The following is a 16,268-nucleotide window of genomic DNA, read 5'->3' as shown; positions in this document are numbered from 1 at the left end:
GAAATAAGGCCATAGTTGTGAAAATTGCGCAAGCGGGGTAAAACCGACCACTGTTGCCGGGGTAAGACCGCCACCCCTAATTTATACCAAATAACTGTATAAACCGTTTTGAAAGTTGTAACTATGTTGTACATTACTGTTCAAGTAAAATGAAATAAATTTTGTGAAAAATACATGCCAAATCCACATATTTTTTCTAAAATATGGGTGTCTCAAGGTAATAATAAGTATATTTTTAAGTTTTTTGAAATAATGGCCCCAAAAATTGATTCAATATCCACGTTAATTAATGTAGAATTCATAAAACATTATACTTTTTAGAATCACAGGGAACATATATATTTTTTTGCAAAATTGTGTACGAAAATCGTGGTGGTCGCTCTTACCCCGTGGGTGGGCGGTTTTACCCCGTCGCTAAAAATAATCGTGATAAGACATCACTTTTATAAAGCTTCAAGAAATAAATATTTTTTAGAAATACAACACCTGTGATATTTTTTGATCATGCCTAAGGCTTCAAAAAACGACATGCTGCATCGAAAAAGGATTTATTGATTCTTGATTTTGACATATAAATTAAATTGCTTAGGCGGGCGGTCTTACCCCGTCTTCCCCTACACATAATTACGACTATCCAAAAGAGTTCATTGATCCGGTCCAGTTGAGCTCGATCTGCATTTATTCCTAAAAGCAATCGTTCCGAGCTCAACCCGCATTTCCATCACTCATTCATTCATGCAAACAAATGTCCATCTCAAAGTGTATTAAACACGCATCAAGGGACCAATTTGTCCAAACGGGTTCGAGTGATAAAAGAAGCGCGCACGAAAATTTGATGGACCCGGTCAATCACATTCCCACGAAATTCAACACCAGCATCGAGCGTGTCGTCTTTCTGTCTGTTTGTCAGCCGGAAACGCAGTGCAAATAATTATTTGAATTTAAGTAGGATCGATGAAACTTTAAGATGATTCATGTATGGAAGGAATTCGTCTTTCTCATACTTTCTATTGAATAGTTATATAACATATATCTTCATCATCTCGCAGATCTATATTGATTGTTCTAATATTTTTGACTTTCATTTTTTCATTTATTTAGTTAACATCTAAGCATATAACACTAGATCAACAATTTCACGCCACAATACTCTGTATGTGCCCGCATCTCTCCATCCTCGGTTCTGCCCTACGCTCGCTAAATCGATACGCTCTTGATCCGCCCACCTAGCTTTCTGCGCTCAACGGCTTCTTGTATCAACCAAATCCGAAGCGAACACCATCTTTACTCCATCTTCCGTCCTCCATTCTTGTAACATGCCCTGTCCACCTTCTGGATACTGTGTTCGCCGTAGAGTTGGGCGAGCTCGTGATTCATCCTTCGCAGTCACACACCGTTTTCCTGCACACAGCCGAAGATCGTCCTTAGCACCCGACGTTCGAAGACTCCAAGTGCTTGCAAGTGCTCCTCGAGCATCGTCCACGTTTCATGCCCGTAGAGGACAACCGGCCTTATGAGCGTTTTGTACACGGTACATTTGGTGTGGGTGTGAATCTTGTTTGACCGCAGCTTCTTGTGGAGGCCATAGTAGACCCGACTTCCACTGATGATTCACCTCCGTATTTCATGGCTATCTTTATTGTCAGCCGTCAGCAAGGATCCAAGGTAGACGAACTCGTCGACCACCTCGAACGTATCCCCGTCTATCGTAACACTGCTACCTAGTCGAGCCCTGTCGCGCTCGGCCCCACCAGCTAAGCATGTAGACGCATTCATCACCAGTCCAACTTTTGCTGCCTCGCGTTTCAAGCGGGTGTACAGGTATGCCACCCTTTCAAATGTCATCCGCGAAGCCAACAAACTCAGAGGGGGGTCTGTAGCCTTGAGGTTACGCTTCCGCTTCATAAGCGGAAGGTCATGGGTTCGATTCCCAGCCCCTCCACAAAAAACCCGTCCAGCCACCAGAAGACGCCTCACGGAGGACCGTGCTTTGGGGAGCACCTCCATTCTCCGTCAGTATCAGATGGTGACTGAGACAAACTGACCCTCTTCGCAGGCAGCTAGCCTCACTAACAGCAGAGCTCTCTCCTACCTGCTCGGTGTGAGAGTAAAAGAGTAGGGAGTAGGAGAGAGTGAAAGTAAGATGTAAATATAGATAAGTTGAAATTAGATCTGTATCGATAAAAGAAGAAGCTACAGATCAAATGATTCCGGCACAGTAGTGGCCACGAGCACAGAGCGCCTTATAAAAAAAAAACCAACAAATTTTGAATTTGTTTAGCGGCATATCGGTCTATTTTGCTCGAAGTAAGAGGGAGCATGGAGAAGAAAGCAATGAATACTAGATGGATAGGTACCGTAAGGCAAAGCGAGAGAAATTTGATTAGATGTTGAAGAGGGCATACCATATGAAACAGTATTACTTGAAACGTCCTTCCTTGTGGCTAACGTCCCGTGGTGTGTTTTTAGAATGACTGGTAGACTCCATGCCCCCTCTTACTTCGAGCAATACCAGTAATATTCATATATATATTTCTATTATTTCACTCTAAAAGTTAAGTTATTCCACCGTATTCGGCTTGCAACCAATTTCAGGTGGAAGCCTAGACTTCACTCTTTCATCTGCTACCAAAAGTTTTTGCATATATTTGCGGATGGCCGAGATACATCGGTTCAAATACATGCGATAATTTTAGTCGATTTTCAACTCTATATTTTCAACTTTGCGGCTGTTCATACAATCAGCCAATTAAATAAGTTTGATTGGTATAAAAACAACTAAAGCAAGGGTACGTTAATGAGCTAGGTGACGTTAAGAAATATAGGTTGAGTTGGTAGAAAAATTACTAAAAACCTTAATTTTTCCAGTTTTCTTTTAGAACATGTTTTATATGGTATGATAAGACTATAACAGAGGAATCTATTAAAGGGTTTCAATATAACGACTTATGCGTAGTTTTTGGACAACCTCCAGGTAAAGATTACATTTTTTGAAGAAATATGAAATGGCTGAAATAGATATATGTCTATGTTTTTATACAAATCGCAATGGCTTCAATATAGTATAGATATTTAGTAGATTTTTTCTAAAAAGAATCATACAAACCCTGCTGATAATTTTTCAACCAGCGCTTCACAAAAGTTATAAAAATTGAATAATATTATGAAAATTAAAAAAGATTGAAAAAATAAATTGCTGCCAGAAATATCGGCAACATAAGCGTAATGTTGTCGGGAAAATGTTAGCAGTTTAAGCATATGAACTATTCAATTATGCATAAACAAATAACCTAATTTCGTTGAAAGCAAATGAAGATTAGGAAATCTGATTGATTCATTTCAATTTAAAATCAAAATTATACGAGATCTGGACAAAAATTCTTGATTCTCATATAAAAATTCCCTGCACGTAATAATATAATGGAGTTCAAAAGCTGCTGTAAACCGGATGCTCAGATGTTTTAACGCATCAAGTAAGATCTCCATTATAGCTAAAGTATGACTGACGATAATGTTTCGAAAGTGAATTGGATTGAAACGCTTAGAACAACGTGAAATTGTCACCTTTTAGAATAGCATAGCATCTACAAATATGTAATTCATGTTAACGTGTTCCATTTTGGATACTGCTTAAATGGCTCTCTGATGATTTTATGGCTTTGTTTAAAAAAAAGTGGAAACAATGCGTTATAAAATTTGTGTGAAAATGATGAAGTAAATGCAAATTTACTGTGAAAACCAATAAATATATTAAATAAACAGTTGTCAATGCATTCCAAACAACTATGATTTCAGAAGAACATTTTTCAGACATTTTCAACTATTCTAAAAATCTTTACAGTGTATCTTCAAAATGCTGTGAAACTTATGAAACATATCTTTGAAAATGTACAATGTATTTTTTCCAATATGAAACATGAGCGAATTTGAATTATTAATGCCTTAAATAATATATTTTTCCAATTAGGTATTCATAAATATTCTCAGTTCAGTACAAAACGCATCATAGTCGTCCAAAGCATGGCTTTTTCATAAGTTCTTGAGTTGTTATTAGATTTAGGTTGATGTTTGTTCATTTTGAAGATGTTTGGAATTTTGTCGAGAAATTTTTGTTTTCTGGCCCATAGTGATTGGTATGTCGAAAGCCTTGATTTTTTTTAACATTCATAAAAACTTATTTGCGTTGATTTTTCATAACATTCAATTAGCTACAGTTCAACTTGAAAATAAAAAGCTAGTTCATTTACATACTGCATTATCACAATTCATGATGAAGGTGACGTAACTAATGAAAAGTTTGAGAATTTTAAGTTTTTGTCTACTCGTTGGCACTCACTTAACTTGTGCTTCAGTGTTTCTATCGCCGAATCGCAGTGCAGGCACCGCGCATTCTCCGCTCGTCGAATTGTATACCACAACTCTCTATGTTAGGGGGGTCTGTAGCCTTGAGGTTACGCTTTCGCTTCATAAGCGGAAGGTCATGGGTTCGATTACCAGCCCTTCCACAAAAAACCCGTCCAGCCACCAGAAGACGCCTCACTGAGGACCGTGCTTTGGGGAGCACATCCATCCTCCGTCAGTATCAGATGGTGACTGAGACAAACTGACCCTCTTCGCAGGCAGCTAGCCTCACTAACAGCAGAGCTCTCTCCTACCTGCTCGGTGTGAGAGTAAAAGAGTAGGAGAGAGTGTAGATGTAAATATAGATAAGTTAAAAATAGATCTGTATCGGTTAAGAAGCTACAGATCAACCGATTCCGGCACAGTAGTGGCCACAAACACGGAGTGCCTTACAAAAAAAAAACTCTCTATGTTCTAACTTCTCTTCTCGTTGATTAACAAATACCAGCTGCTACGCTGGGCTGATGTTATTCTTTTATTGCCAACCTTGAGCCACACACGTCTCCAATCCAGGGACAGGGAAGATCTGCAGGGGAGGCTTGAGGAGGTGCTTGGGTAAGGAAGGATTGATAAAAAGGAATGGAGCCGATCTCTTTGTCGATTGATGAGTAACGCTTTTGCTTTCATTTGGGGCAGTTGCAGTTTCAATCCACCTTGTTCTTTCGGTTTTGCCAGTTGCAACACGCGCTGCTTGCCGTCTCCACAGAAAGGTTCCCATTGTGGCAGTGATTTTAGCCATGTGTACATTACACATCGCCAGAATGGCAGACAAATACCACACTTTAGATGTGTGGCGCCTGGGCGCGTCCTGTCGAACCGAATGCTGGATGGGGAACGAAGCGGTGAGATGACCGTTTACCAACAGGCGTGATGCAGAAAGCGTCGAGATTCGTGATAGCAGATCGACGAGTTGTTGGTTAAATCCGAGAGAGTGCATATTTTGGTAGAGGAATGAGTGCCTAACCCGATTGAAAGCATGGCCGAAGTCGTAACTCACGAGGCTACCATTCTGCTTCCGAGCCATCAGCTGAGCAATCCGACCCTTCAGGGCCAACGTGGCTTGGAAAATGTTTCTGCCGTTGTTTGAGCATTTCTGGGCGTTGTTGAGAATGCGGAGTTGTTTCATTATATTCTCTAAGCGTGCCTTTAGTATAGAGACGTTCCGATACTGCAAAGTATCGATATTTGATTCAATACGGTTATCGATTGATTCAAAATATCGATATATCGGAATATCATAGATATATTTGAATAGAGCAAAATTCGTTTATCACTTTGTGACTTGCCGTTTAGTTTCCTAAATTCGCAATCATTCGTTGAACACTCAAAAATACCGATTTCTTGACTAAGAATTATATAATTTAATATATATTTTAGAATACAAATTATTATTCAATATATTGAATATTCAATAATAAATAAGAACTTTTATCAAATATCAATAAAAAAAATTAAATTTGAGGAAACCTTATAATTGTCTTCTATATATTAGTGTACGATATATCGAAAGGATATATCGATATCACCGATATATGGAATAGAAATTATCGATACAAAAGTATCGAATATCGGAAACAAAATATCGATATTCCGATATATCGGAAGTATCGGAACGTCCCTACTTTAGTAAGGAGTGTATCGAAAAGTAGTCGCAAACATTCAAAACGGTATATCTCAGAGCATAGTTCATCTTTTTAAAAGCTTTTTTCACGCAAATCTTCATCGTGTCATCAAATATTGAAGCAGCTAAAAAAATATTGAATAATATGCAGTCTTAATATAAATACAACAAGGTTTATAAAGCATGGAAAATAAAATCTTGCACAAAATTACATCTTTGAAGTGTCTTCTGAAGATTCGATGCTTTGTATTGAATAAAATGTATATCAAACAAAATAGGATGAAAAGCTTATTCTATCGGAAAATATGTTTATTTCACACAGCACGTAAAAATAAATTCAAAAAAATAAATTATTGCTCTAAAAAAGCTCAATTATTGGAACAAGGTCGGTTTTAGAAAGTCACTTTTGTTTAATCAACTTTTAAAGCTCTGTCATATACAGCGGTAATTATATAGAGTAACATTTTTTGCTAACGTTACTTCAGAAATATGCAAAGAAACTTTTCCAATCAAAAAACAATTTTTTATTCATTACAATCGTTCGATATTACCATTAACGTATATTAATTGTATTTGCTCTCAAATGCTTGTTAATTAATTTTTCAAAATATTTTTTACATTATGTCATGAGAGATGTGGCACAGAATATATTAGCATAAACAAAAACCATTTTTTGTTAAAATTTAACACATTTATTAACATATAAATTTTTTCAGAGGTGTGCAAGATTTTCATCGACATATGTTAGTGAATTGCAAAATTATCATGCAAAATGCCACTTTATTGAAACAATATCACCGCATTATCATTTTTAAATACATTATAAAGCATTTCTGATCAAAAAATTGTTTGTAGGTTCAGCCCATTATTTTTGAGACTGTTTTGAAAGTTTGCGACTACTTTTCGATACACTCCTTATGCGAGAGAGCAACTTGTAGTCAAAATTTAGGAGAGATATTGGTCGGAATGAGCCAACTGTGTTGCCGGCTCCTCGTTTTTTGACTAGCAGTATGACTCCGTCGACGAATTTAGCAGGAAAGTTTGATTAAAATGCCTCATTGAAACTAAGTTCAGTTCGCGGTGGATGATATCAAACGCCCGGAGATAAAATTCTTTAGATATTCCGTATGGCCCTGGAGACTTGTTCGACGCACTCGTCTTAATTGCAGACATCTGCCGTGGTAATCGCTTCCATACTCACCGCGTTGGCTGCATCGTTTTCTGGGATAATCCGGTCGCACTAGAAATTGCCAGCTGGGTGCTCAATTTCTCTATTTGGTTCCGAATACAGTTTGGAAAAGTATTGCACCATGTGGTCCTGGATGGTTTGAGAGTTGTTGATGGTTTCTCCCTGCGTTTCTTCTATGGTCGCCTAGTTTAAATATTGACAACGGCTCTCCCACTACGATTCGCTTATTTATGTAAACGAATACTCGGGTGAAATTTCGCCATAAAGTGAGCATTTCCCCCTTGAGCCAGTAGACGTAGCCATCATTTCTGGGTTCTGATAGAAAGCGTCGTAGGCTCGTCGCAATACAGAACTTGCTGCGCGTGGTAAAATTCGTCATATTTTTGTTTTGATTGCCAGCGGCTACTTTTCGCTTACCATACTCCAGCCACCAATCTGGCGTTTCGTTTCTGAAGATCTGCTAATGCATCTTCGGTCAGCGGCTTGGAGAGAAGGACTCATATTGTATCCCGTCGCATCACATTGCCGCAACACACAGTTAAAATCTCCTGCCAAGATAACGTATTCAGTTGGATGACGGAGATAAAACGCAATCGGGGTGTTGAAAAAAATCTCTCGTTGGGTACGATAAACCGTACCTGACGGGGCGTAAACACAACAGAGAGTGGTGTTCTGGACTCGCACAGCTACAAGCCGACCATCCACACTCCTTCCGAAATGTGAAAACTGAATGTGGTCTTTTAACGCAATAGCGGCCCCCCTCGTTTGGTCAACGTTGGCAATGACGTTAAAACCTGGTAGCGAAAGTTGATCGTTTTCAACTTCTTGGAGGAATACGATGTCCAGGTCCATCGTTCGAATGAAGGTTCTGAGTGCGTCGAGCTTCGTCGGGTTCGTGATGGTATTCACGTTAACTGTTGCGATGCTGTAGCTGGTGACTTAAAGGTCGTAGGAAGAAGGTCGAGAGAGTTTTCGTCGTCGCAACGCATTTTTTTTTATTTGCTTGTGCGATCGCTTGCTTGATGTGGACGAGTCGGTTTCATTGCCATCGCGGATTCCTTCTGAATTCCTGACCTACGTGGTACTCTGACCCATGGCTCGTTGTCGTTTTCTCCATGCTGTAGGCACACTCGTCGATGGGTCGCAGACCTTAGCCGGCGGGGGCATTGAATCGTCAGCCGACGGGAGCGTTGAACCGTGTGCCGACGGTGTCCTTGTTGATGATGTTGGTTGTTGTACTTGAGCATGTGATTTCGTCGCTTTGAAGCTGATAGCTTAGCTGTGTTGGGCTTTATGCGAGCTGGTTGCGGATTTTTGGTCACCTCTGCATACGAGAAGGTATTCGCTGCGAGTTATTGCACTAGCAACTTTTTATTCTGCACACACGAGACTCCATTATGTACAGATTCACAGCAATAGCGGCACGTCTGTTGCTGGCCGTAGTAAGCCACATGGGTCATTTCTGAGTCAATTGTGACATACGAGGCGATGTTCTTTTTGACTACCATCCGCACAACACGGACACCGTTTGGAAGCCCGGCGAAGAGATGCTTCTCATTCCATAGCTCTTCTCACATGGAGAGAACATCTCCAAACACACTAAGAAAACTAGCGATCTTAGCGTTCGTAACGTCCTCCGAGCGGGTGAACAGCTTCACTTCCACTGCTCCTTCTTCCATCTCCAAGTGAAGCTTGTATTTCTTTCCATCCACTATCAGCTCGTGTTTATCGTCGTTTTCCTCGACGATTTTACGTGCCACTTCAAGGGTGGTGGTCTTGATGAATGCGATTCCAAGATTGCGACTATATTGGATTCACAACACTTCCTCGCGTTTCATCCCCAGCGTTACACCAACAAATTTGTGCACCTCTTTATCGCAGCCATCTGCACTCGACCATTATGGCCACTATTCTGAGGGGACCAGGTGTCCGGAAGGCTTCCAGCACGTAGCCAATATGACCAAAAATGATTTAAATTTAAAATCTTGAAGATAGATATGTCGCAAGCCCTGCTCCATAACCGGCCCATAAATGGCCAATTCCCCAAGGGAACCAAGTGTCCGGAAGACTACCGAAATACAGCCAAAGTGGCCTGCGGAAGAGAAATTCCTTTAATAAAATTAAATAATGCTGAGACACCTTTATGCTACTAATTACAAAAATTGTACTAAACTTCTATTGTAAACAAAAGTACAAATTCGATTGAAATATAAGAACAATGCGATATTATTCTCTTTTTCGTAAAATCAAAAAGTAAGTCCCTAAAATTGCACCAACGAATTAAGGACCAGATAAAAACAAAAAAAGTTCAACCCAACGCAACGAGGATTGCGTGTGGAACTGTTGGAAAAAATAAAATGCAACATTTAAAACGCGCGCTCGCTCGTTTAATTACTCTGCCCATCGAGAATCGCATTGCCCCGCACTGCAAATGGAAGCCTATTTTCGTAAACTTTACGACTAATTGCGGCTCAATTCTCCACGGAGCGCAAAATGTTGTTCATTTCATCGTTGGATGATATTCTTTTTTTTTTTTTTTTTTTTTTTTGGTGCATTGCATTCGAAATTTCTCATGACCGGTTCTCTGGGAAAAAAAATATTCGCGAGCGGAAGTTCAATCGCGGTTGTTTCATTTAAGTTGTTATTTATAAGATTTTATTGCATTTCAAGCTTTGCCCTTTAGCTGATTTTGGGAGTAAATAAGACTTCTAATAAGTTCAGTAAAATTCGATATTAATTGTTTGTGGATCAATTTCGATATGTTTCCATTGCTTGTAATTGACCCGATCAGAAAGGCATCACTGAAATGCAATATAATTTTATATCGAAATTTTGTTTCAAATTTGTAACAAAATTATTTCAAATAAAATTTTCATTTCAATTTCGATTTTGAGAGAACAAATACTCTGATACCTGCTTTTTTAAATGGCTGATGTAGTTTTCTGGTCCATAAAATGAGTACGTTTGATTCACAATAAGATCCTTCATCTTTCACTGGGAGCCTTCCTTAGCCGAGTGTTTAGAGTCCGCGGCTACAAAGCAAAGCCATGCTGAAAATGTGTGAGTTCGATTCCCGGTCGGATCTTTTCAGGATATTTTCGTAATGGAAATTTCTTTGACTTCCCTGGGCATAGAGTATCATCGTATCTGCCACACGATATACGAATGCGAAAATGCCAACTTTGACAAAGAAAGCTCTCATTTAATAACAGTGGAAGTGCACATCGAACACTATGATACCTTTGAAAATATTCTTAAATCTGCAGGCCTTTATCGCTGATACTTTTTTTTTGTTTAAAATGTAATCATGATTTTTTTTTAGAAAATGTGTTATCTTACTTGGTTGATATATTCAGTGAAATGTAACTTTAATGCAGTGAATTAACATTTCGTCAAACTATTTCCAGACAAGTTTCCCAACATTTCAATACCAATCAACGTCATCATGAATCATTCAAACACATTTAGTAGCTGCTCGGCATTCTCAGAACGAGACAGACATTATAATTCTCCTCAACAAACTACCAAACAGTGAAGGCAGTTCCGAAAAGCACTGCCATAATAAATCTTCCAACCAGGCGGCTAGACTGAGGTGCTTACCTAGGTTGGTACGTTTCAAGATCAAGTGGATCGTTTCCCCGTTCGTTGTCAGTTTGGTCGGAAAACAAGAATCATATCAAAGCTGACAAGAATATCGTATTGCAAGTTATCACGTGCCTGCTGGTAACACCAAATCCATGGCAGCAAAAGAATTGTTGAATTGTTAAAGCTGTACGCAATTTATTCAAATAAACTAGTGCGATTTCTGTGTAAGCACTCATCTATGCTGGTGAAATTCCATTCCGAAACTGCTTGTCAGTTCCCATCTCCCCTTTTCTGAGAAGCAGAACCTTTTGACATATAGTCGTAGTCATCGTTGGTGGCGCATAAATTTCGACGGGCCGGCAACCGATGATGCTACACATATTTCAGCTAAGGTTCAGATAGAATAAGATACAAAAAGACAAAAAGCAAAAAACGGAAGCTGGAGCAGGAATAAACGGAGATAATATAGTGGCTAACGTCGGGATTAACTGCCTGCTTGACGTTTTTTGTTGGGTTGTTGGATAAACATGTCCATCTGGTTGATGTGACTTTCTACGGATAATTCAGGGCTGGTAGTGACTAAGTGCCTTGATAATATCAATTTTAGAGACCTTTTGCCTGTAAAAAGAGATAAAAAAGCCAAATAGGAACCAAATTTGGTATCAAAAATTAAACACATAAAAACTAATAGACGCATTTAGCGCCAAATCGTATTCTGAGCTGACAGCACCCTCTCAGATTTAAATTTTCTGGATGTGTAGGGGCCTTCCTTAGCCGAATGGTTAGAGTCCGCGGCTACAAAGCAAAGCCATGCTGAAGGTCTGGGTTCGATTCTGGTCGGTCCAGGATCTTTTCGTAATGGAATTGTCCTTGACAACCCTGGCCCTGGGTATAAAAGTATCATCGTACCTGCCACACAATAAACGAATACGAAAATGGCAAATTTGGTAAAGAAAGCTCTCAGTTAATAGATGTGGAAGTGCTAATAAGAACACTAAGCTGAAAAGCATGCTCTGTCCCAGAGTGAAAAATTTCTGAAACAATCGATGAAGATATTACTGATCAAAAAGAGACCTGCTACCAGCCCTGTTGATTTGAATTTTGCCTATTCTCCCTCATCAACCATGCTTGCACCGTAGTCGCAGGCGTTTTATGTAATGTGATACATAGGTAGAGTGCCAACCGATGCTGCGGGAGGTGCGGCGCTGTCCCTGTGACCGAGACATAGTTTTGACTTGGAATAAATTTAAACGATCGTTAAATGCGTTTAATGGGAATTCTTTTGCTCTATCTTAGGCGACGCGATCAATGCGATGCAAGTACCGTTTTATTTTAGTGCAAACCTTTAACTTTTTGCAATTGTCGGTAAATTGAAGTTAGTTTGCTTCTACTTGAGATGAATCGTCATCATCATCGTCACCAACTTCGAGGTCGTCGTTTGCCGTTGGTAGTTGCGGTTTGGCGGGTGGTTCCACATCGTCGCCGGGTGGATTGGTGTCCGCATTGTCTGGTTCTACCGCAGTAATTTGCGGTTTGCCGGCGTCTTGCTGCGGCGCACTTTCTACCTCCGGAGGTGTTTCTTCAGCGGCCGTCGATGGTACGGTTTCGGAGGATTGTTTCTTTGCTTGGCCGGGCCCCGTGGCTGCTTCCTCTTTCTCCAAATACTTTTCCCAGTTACCAAGGCGTTTGTTGACGTCGGCTTCGGTTTCAGCGATTCTGAAAGAGAAAGAAAAGTTTGATTAGAATGGTTTTTTTTTTTAATAAGCAATTAGCTTTCGACTGCAAAACTGATGAAGACTACGTGTTTTAAAAATATGAACTTTAGAGAACTCATTCCTGAAATAAGAGACCAAAAAGAGCCATAATCAGTATTAGAAACATCGAACGAAGTCTCTAAAAATGTGTAGGAATGATCGGAGGAATTTCTGGAATAATCGTTGAACGTGGTGTGAAAAAAATGTAAGATTTGTCCAGTAATGGGTGATTTTAAAGAAATTAATAAATATTTTTTAGAGGAATTTCATTAAGAATCCCTGGTGGAATTCTATGACGAATTCCTGGAAAAGTTCTTTATATATTTTATGGATTGAACCCTGTAAGATTTTTGTTAAGAAATTCATGGAATAAACTGCAAATGAGAAAATTCATATGAAAATAGCTGTATGAAATCAGAGTTGCTCGCTGTCACTATCAACGCTTCAAATTTGCTGATTTGTACAGGCCGACTGCGATACAATTCGGATCAATTTATGTCACATCAACATCAAGCTGTCTACTCCATCACAAGTGCATTGATGGCGATAGACTATGGATATCACTGATGGGTTAAGTTTAGCCTTAAATTAAGCGGTTAAAATGGCAGTCTATCGGTACGATATTTTTGACAGTGTTGCAGATAGAATGAAACTATATGTTGGTCACTGAAAAACTGTAATAGCATGAATAATTACCACGTGATCACTCATTCCGCAGTGATTATGATCTAGAGTGCGATGTCGCATCACTGCTGTTGGTTGTCAAATCAAAGTGATATTGATAGCTCGCAAGTGATAGTGATAGTTTTAGACCATCAGCCATCAGCTGATATGATTGATATTAAGCAACTCTGTATGAAATACCAAAAAATCGGCGAACTCCTGGAATTCTTGTAATCAGGGTGTCGACTGAATTTTGAATACCAAATTTGTTTACTTTCCTTGACCTTCCAGTCGTTCTCCAGAAAAAATCCAGATAACTAAAATGGCTATATTGAATCTAAATAAGTAGGCTTTGTTCCAGAAGATACATAACCGAAGATTTGTACGAAATGTTATAGGTCGTACGTACAAACTGAGGAAAAGCTTCTACTTTACTGAAATATACCTGTCAGATAACATTCTGGAGCGCTTATTCAAGTTGATATGATAAAACTGAGCAATTGAGTACCTATTACTTTCCAAACTTAAAAATTCGTATGAACAAATATGTACTCAGCTACTGAACTACCTCAGATATAATTTCACAAATTTCAGGCATAAACGACAATTTTGGGCTCCTTCCTGCTTAAACATTATTATAACTTTTTTATATAAAACGCAACACTAATACGATCATCCACCATGCTTTTTAGTGGAAGAAAGTTATGCTGAAATTTGGCCATTTCTTTTCCCAGGTAAAATGCTAGCCATTGCCAAAGAATTTTCTTGGAGAATTTTCTTGGAAAATTGTCTCAAGGAATTCCACATCGATTTCTAACAAATTCCTAACGCAATTTTTAGACATATTTTTTTTTAGATAATCCGTGAAATCTTCCAAGATTTCCCCTAGAAACTCCATGATTCTTCAAAAGTTGTTAGAGAATTTCTTTCAATCTTGAATTTCTCCAAGAATAGCTTTTGGAATTCCGAGGAATACTTTTGAAGATATTTTTTCCATTTTATTTTTTTTTAACAACATCGAGCCCGAAATCGGTCGACATAAGAAGGTAATGTTTTAATATCCTTTTTATTTGTAAGAACAATAAGTGTTGTGTTCCGTCTCGCGTCGCGTTTTATGTGATTAAAATTTGTTTTAGTTAATTTATTAGGATTCCGATATGAATTACGTACGTTTTCTCCCCGAAGAATTTATCTAAATATTCTTAACTGAAGGCATTAAGGGATTAAATAATGCGCTAATAACAAGTTTTCTGATTTTCCTCGTGAGTTTTTTGTACCTTAAGAAATGCTTTTCTAAGAAATCTTCAATGAGTAACTCCAAGTAATCTCACCTAACGTCGAGCATATTCTTTCAAAGAATATTCCTCAAATTTCTGCTTTTCAATTAAGGTACCGCGGGGCAAGTGGGAAAATGGGGTAAGTGAAAATAATTGGTATATTTAACTGAATATGTGAATTAACGTTTTACGTTAGGCAAGAGATGTCTGAGATTTTCCAGCCATTATTGCATAATAGAGCGAAAGATTGTTAACCTGTTATTTATCATTCCGTAACAAGTTGGTGGCGTGCAATCTTATTTTAATATTTTTAGCGGAAAAAGTTGCGGAAAATAATTTCCCACTTGTGGAGCAAGTGAAATGTAAAGAGACGTTTTTCAAAAACTTTTCCTGTGCTTTTTTCTTCAATTATACATAAAAATAAATTTCAGCATGCTGCTTATATTTAGTGAGAGTCAGGCTAAAATATATACACGGCCTCATTTGTTTTAATTTAAAGTGTCTAGGATTTGTAGAATCTCAACTATGCGAAATCCATTACCCAATTGCCCCACGGTACCTTATGTCAAGGCTTTTCGAGAGGTATCCTCAGAATTTCTTGAGAATTTCCTGGGTATTGGGATAAAACCGGGCATACCTTTAAGAAATTTCCAGAAAAAATACTGAAGAAAGGCGGTATTATCAGAATAAACTGTTTTCAGAAACAACCTGAAAAAAAATCAGAAAATATCCTGTCTATACCCTCACATCTGAAACATAGGCATTTTTGGACCAAATTTTCAATTTTTCAGTAATTTTTTTATGTTTCTCATGCTGCAGTTTTACATACATACAAGAGTAAAACTGTCCAAAACATTCAATGGAAAAAATCTACCATCATTTGGAGCAAAAATCAAGACAACCAAACAGCGTCAAGAGCTGAAAAATGTATCGGTTGATCACCACCACCGAGTAACCAATCCATCTTTATTATTAATAAATGATTGTTTGATTCACTAGATTTGTGCTCTTGAAATGTTGAGATACCGCTTTTATTCATCTTCACTCAAATAGGGTGGAAGCACCGGTATCGGCCGTACGCCAGTTGTGGCCATTGTGATTATACACCGTTTTACATAGCCAATCAACATAAAACCTTTTGTGTTCAGTAGATCACATTCATATGATAGAGATACGTTTAATTACTCGCCCAAATTGAAAACATAAGAAAAACAATTCATTTTCCTTATAATTTCAACTCCCATACATCTAATTTGACCAGGGTACTCCTAATTTGGACACTCTCATAAGAAATCAATGTGATTGGCCAATTTAGGAACCGAAACTAAATCTCTGTCTGACACTGGTTCTGGTGGCCTATATTGACCAACGTAATTTTCAAAGCGAAAAAATGGTTTTAGCACAGTTCCGATATTTTACATACATAATATGGAATGATAGCTTGTATTTGACATATTTGTAGTATAAATAGGGCTTCCCATATAATTTTTATTGCCATTTTCTCTTAGGCTGACCAAAACTGGTGCTTTTATCCTACTAGAATCCTTATTGGTTTTTCTCTATAAATAATTTCACCAGTTTTACTTGGAAAGCTAACTTGTAAAGATTGACATGATTTGATGAAGTATTAGACGGTGTATAATTCCCTTTTTTCAAGATTTTGAGCAAAATGAGCAGAACTAGGCAATAAGTTGGTCTAGAAAACTTTGGAACAAAATATTTTTAAAACAATCCACGCCAATTTCGAAGTACCTAGTTGTTCAGAAAGCACTGTTAAT

At 38.4% G+C, this 16,268-nt stretch overlaps 2 protein-coding genes across 9 annotated transcripts in view; one reads left to right on the top strand and one right to left on the bottom strand.

The window, feature by feature from the left end:
• LOC5577147 overlaps window positions 1-16,268 on the top strand; it is a 408,487-nt gene that overhangs the window by 192,804 nt on the left and 199,415 nt on the right. The gene's annotated exons all lie outside the window — the stretch shown is intronic.
• The window catches only part of LOC5575476 (HIV Tat-specific factor 1), a 272,213-nt gene continuing 268,050 nt past the window's right edge, over window positions 12,106-16,268 (bottom strand). For both annotated transcript variants that reach the window (XM_021843533.1, XM_021843534.1), the window contains exon 5: window positions 12,106-12,512. In XM_021843533.1, coding sequence (XP_021699225.1) covers window positions 12,173-12,512 — 340 coding nt within the window. In that variant the 3' untranslated portion in view covers window positions 12,106-12,172. The remainder of the gene's footprint in view (window positions 12,513-16,268) is intronic.

The sequence above is a fragment of the Aedes aegypti genome, chromosome 2 (genome assembly GCF_002204515.2).
Source record: "Aedes aegypti strain LVP_AGWG chromosome 2, AaegL5.0 Primary Assembly, whole genome shotgun sequence".
NCBI classification, from domain to species: domain Eukaryota; kingdom Metazoa; phylum Arthropoda; class Insecta; order Diptera; family Culicidae; genus Aedes; species Aedes aegypti.
The sequence above is the reverse complement of the archived record's forward strand: the minus strand, read 5'-3'. Positions and strand labels throughout refer to the sequence as shown.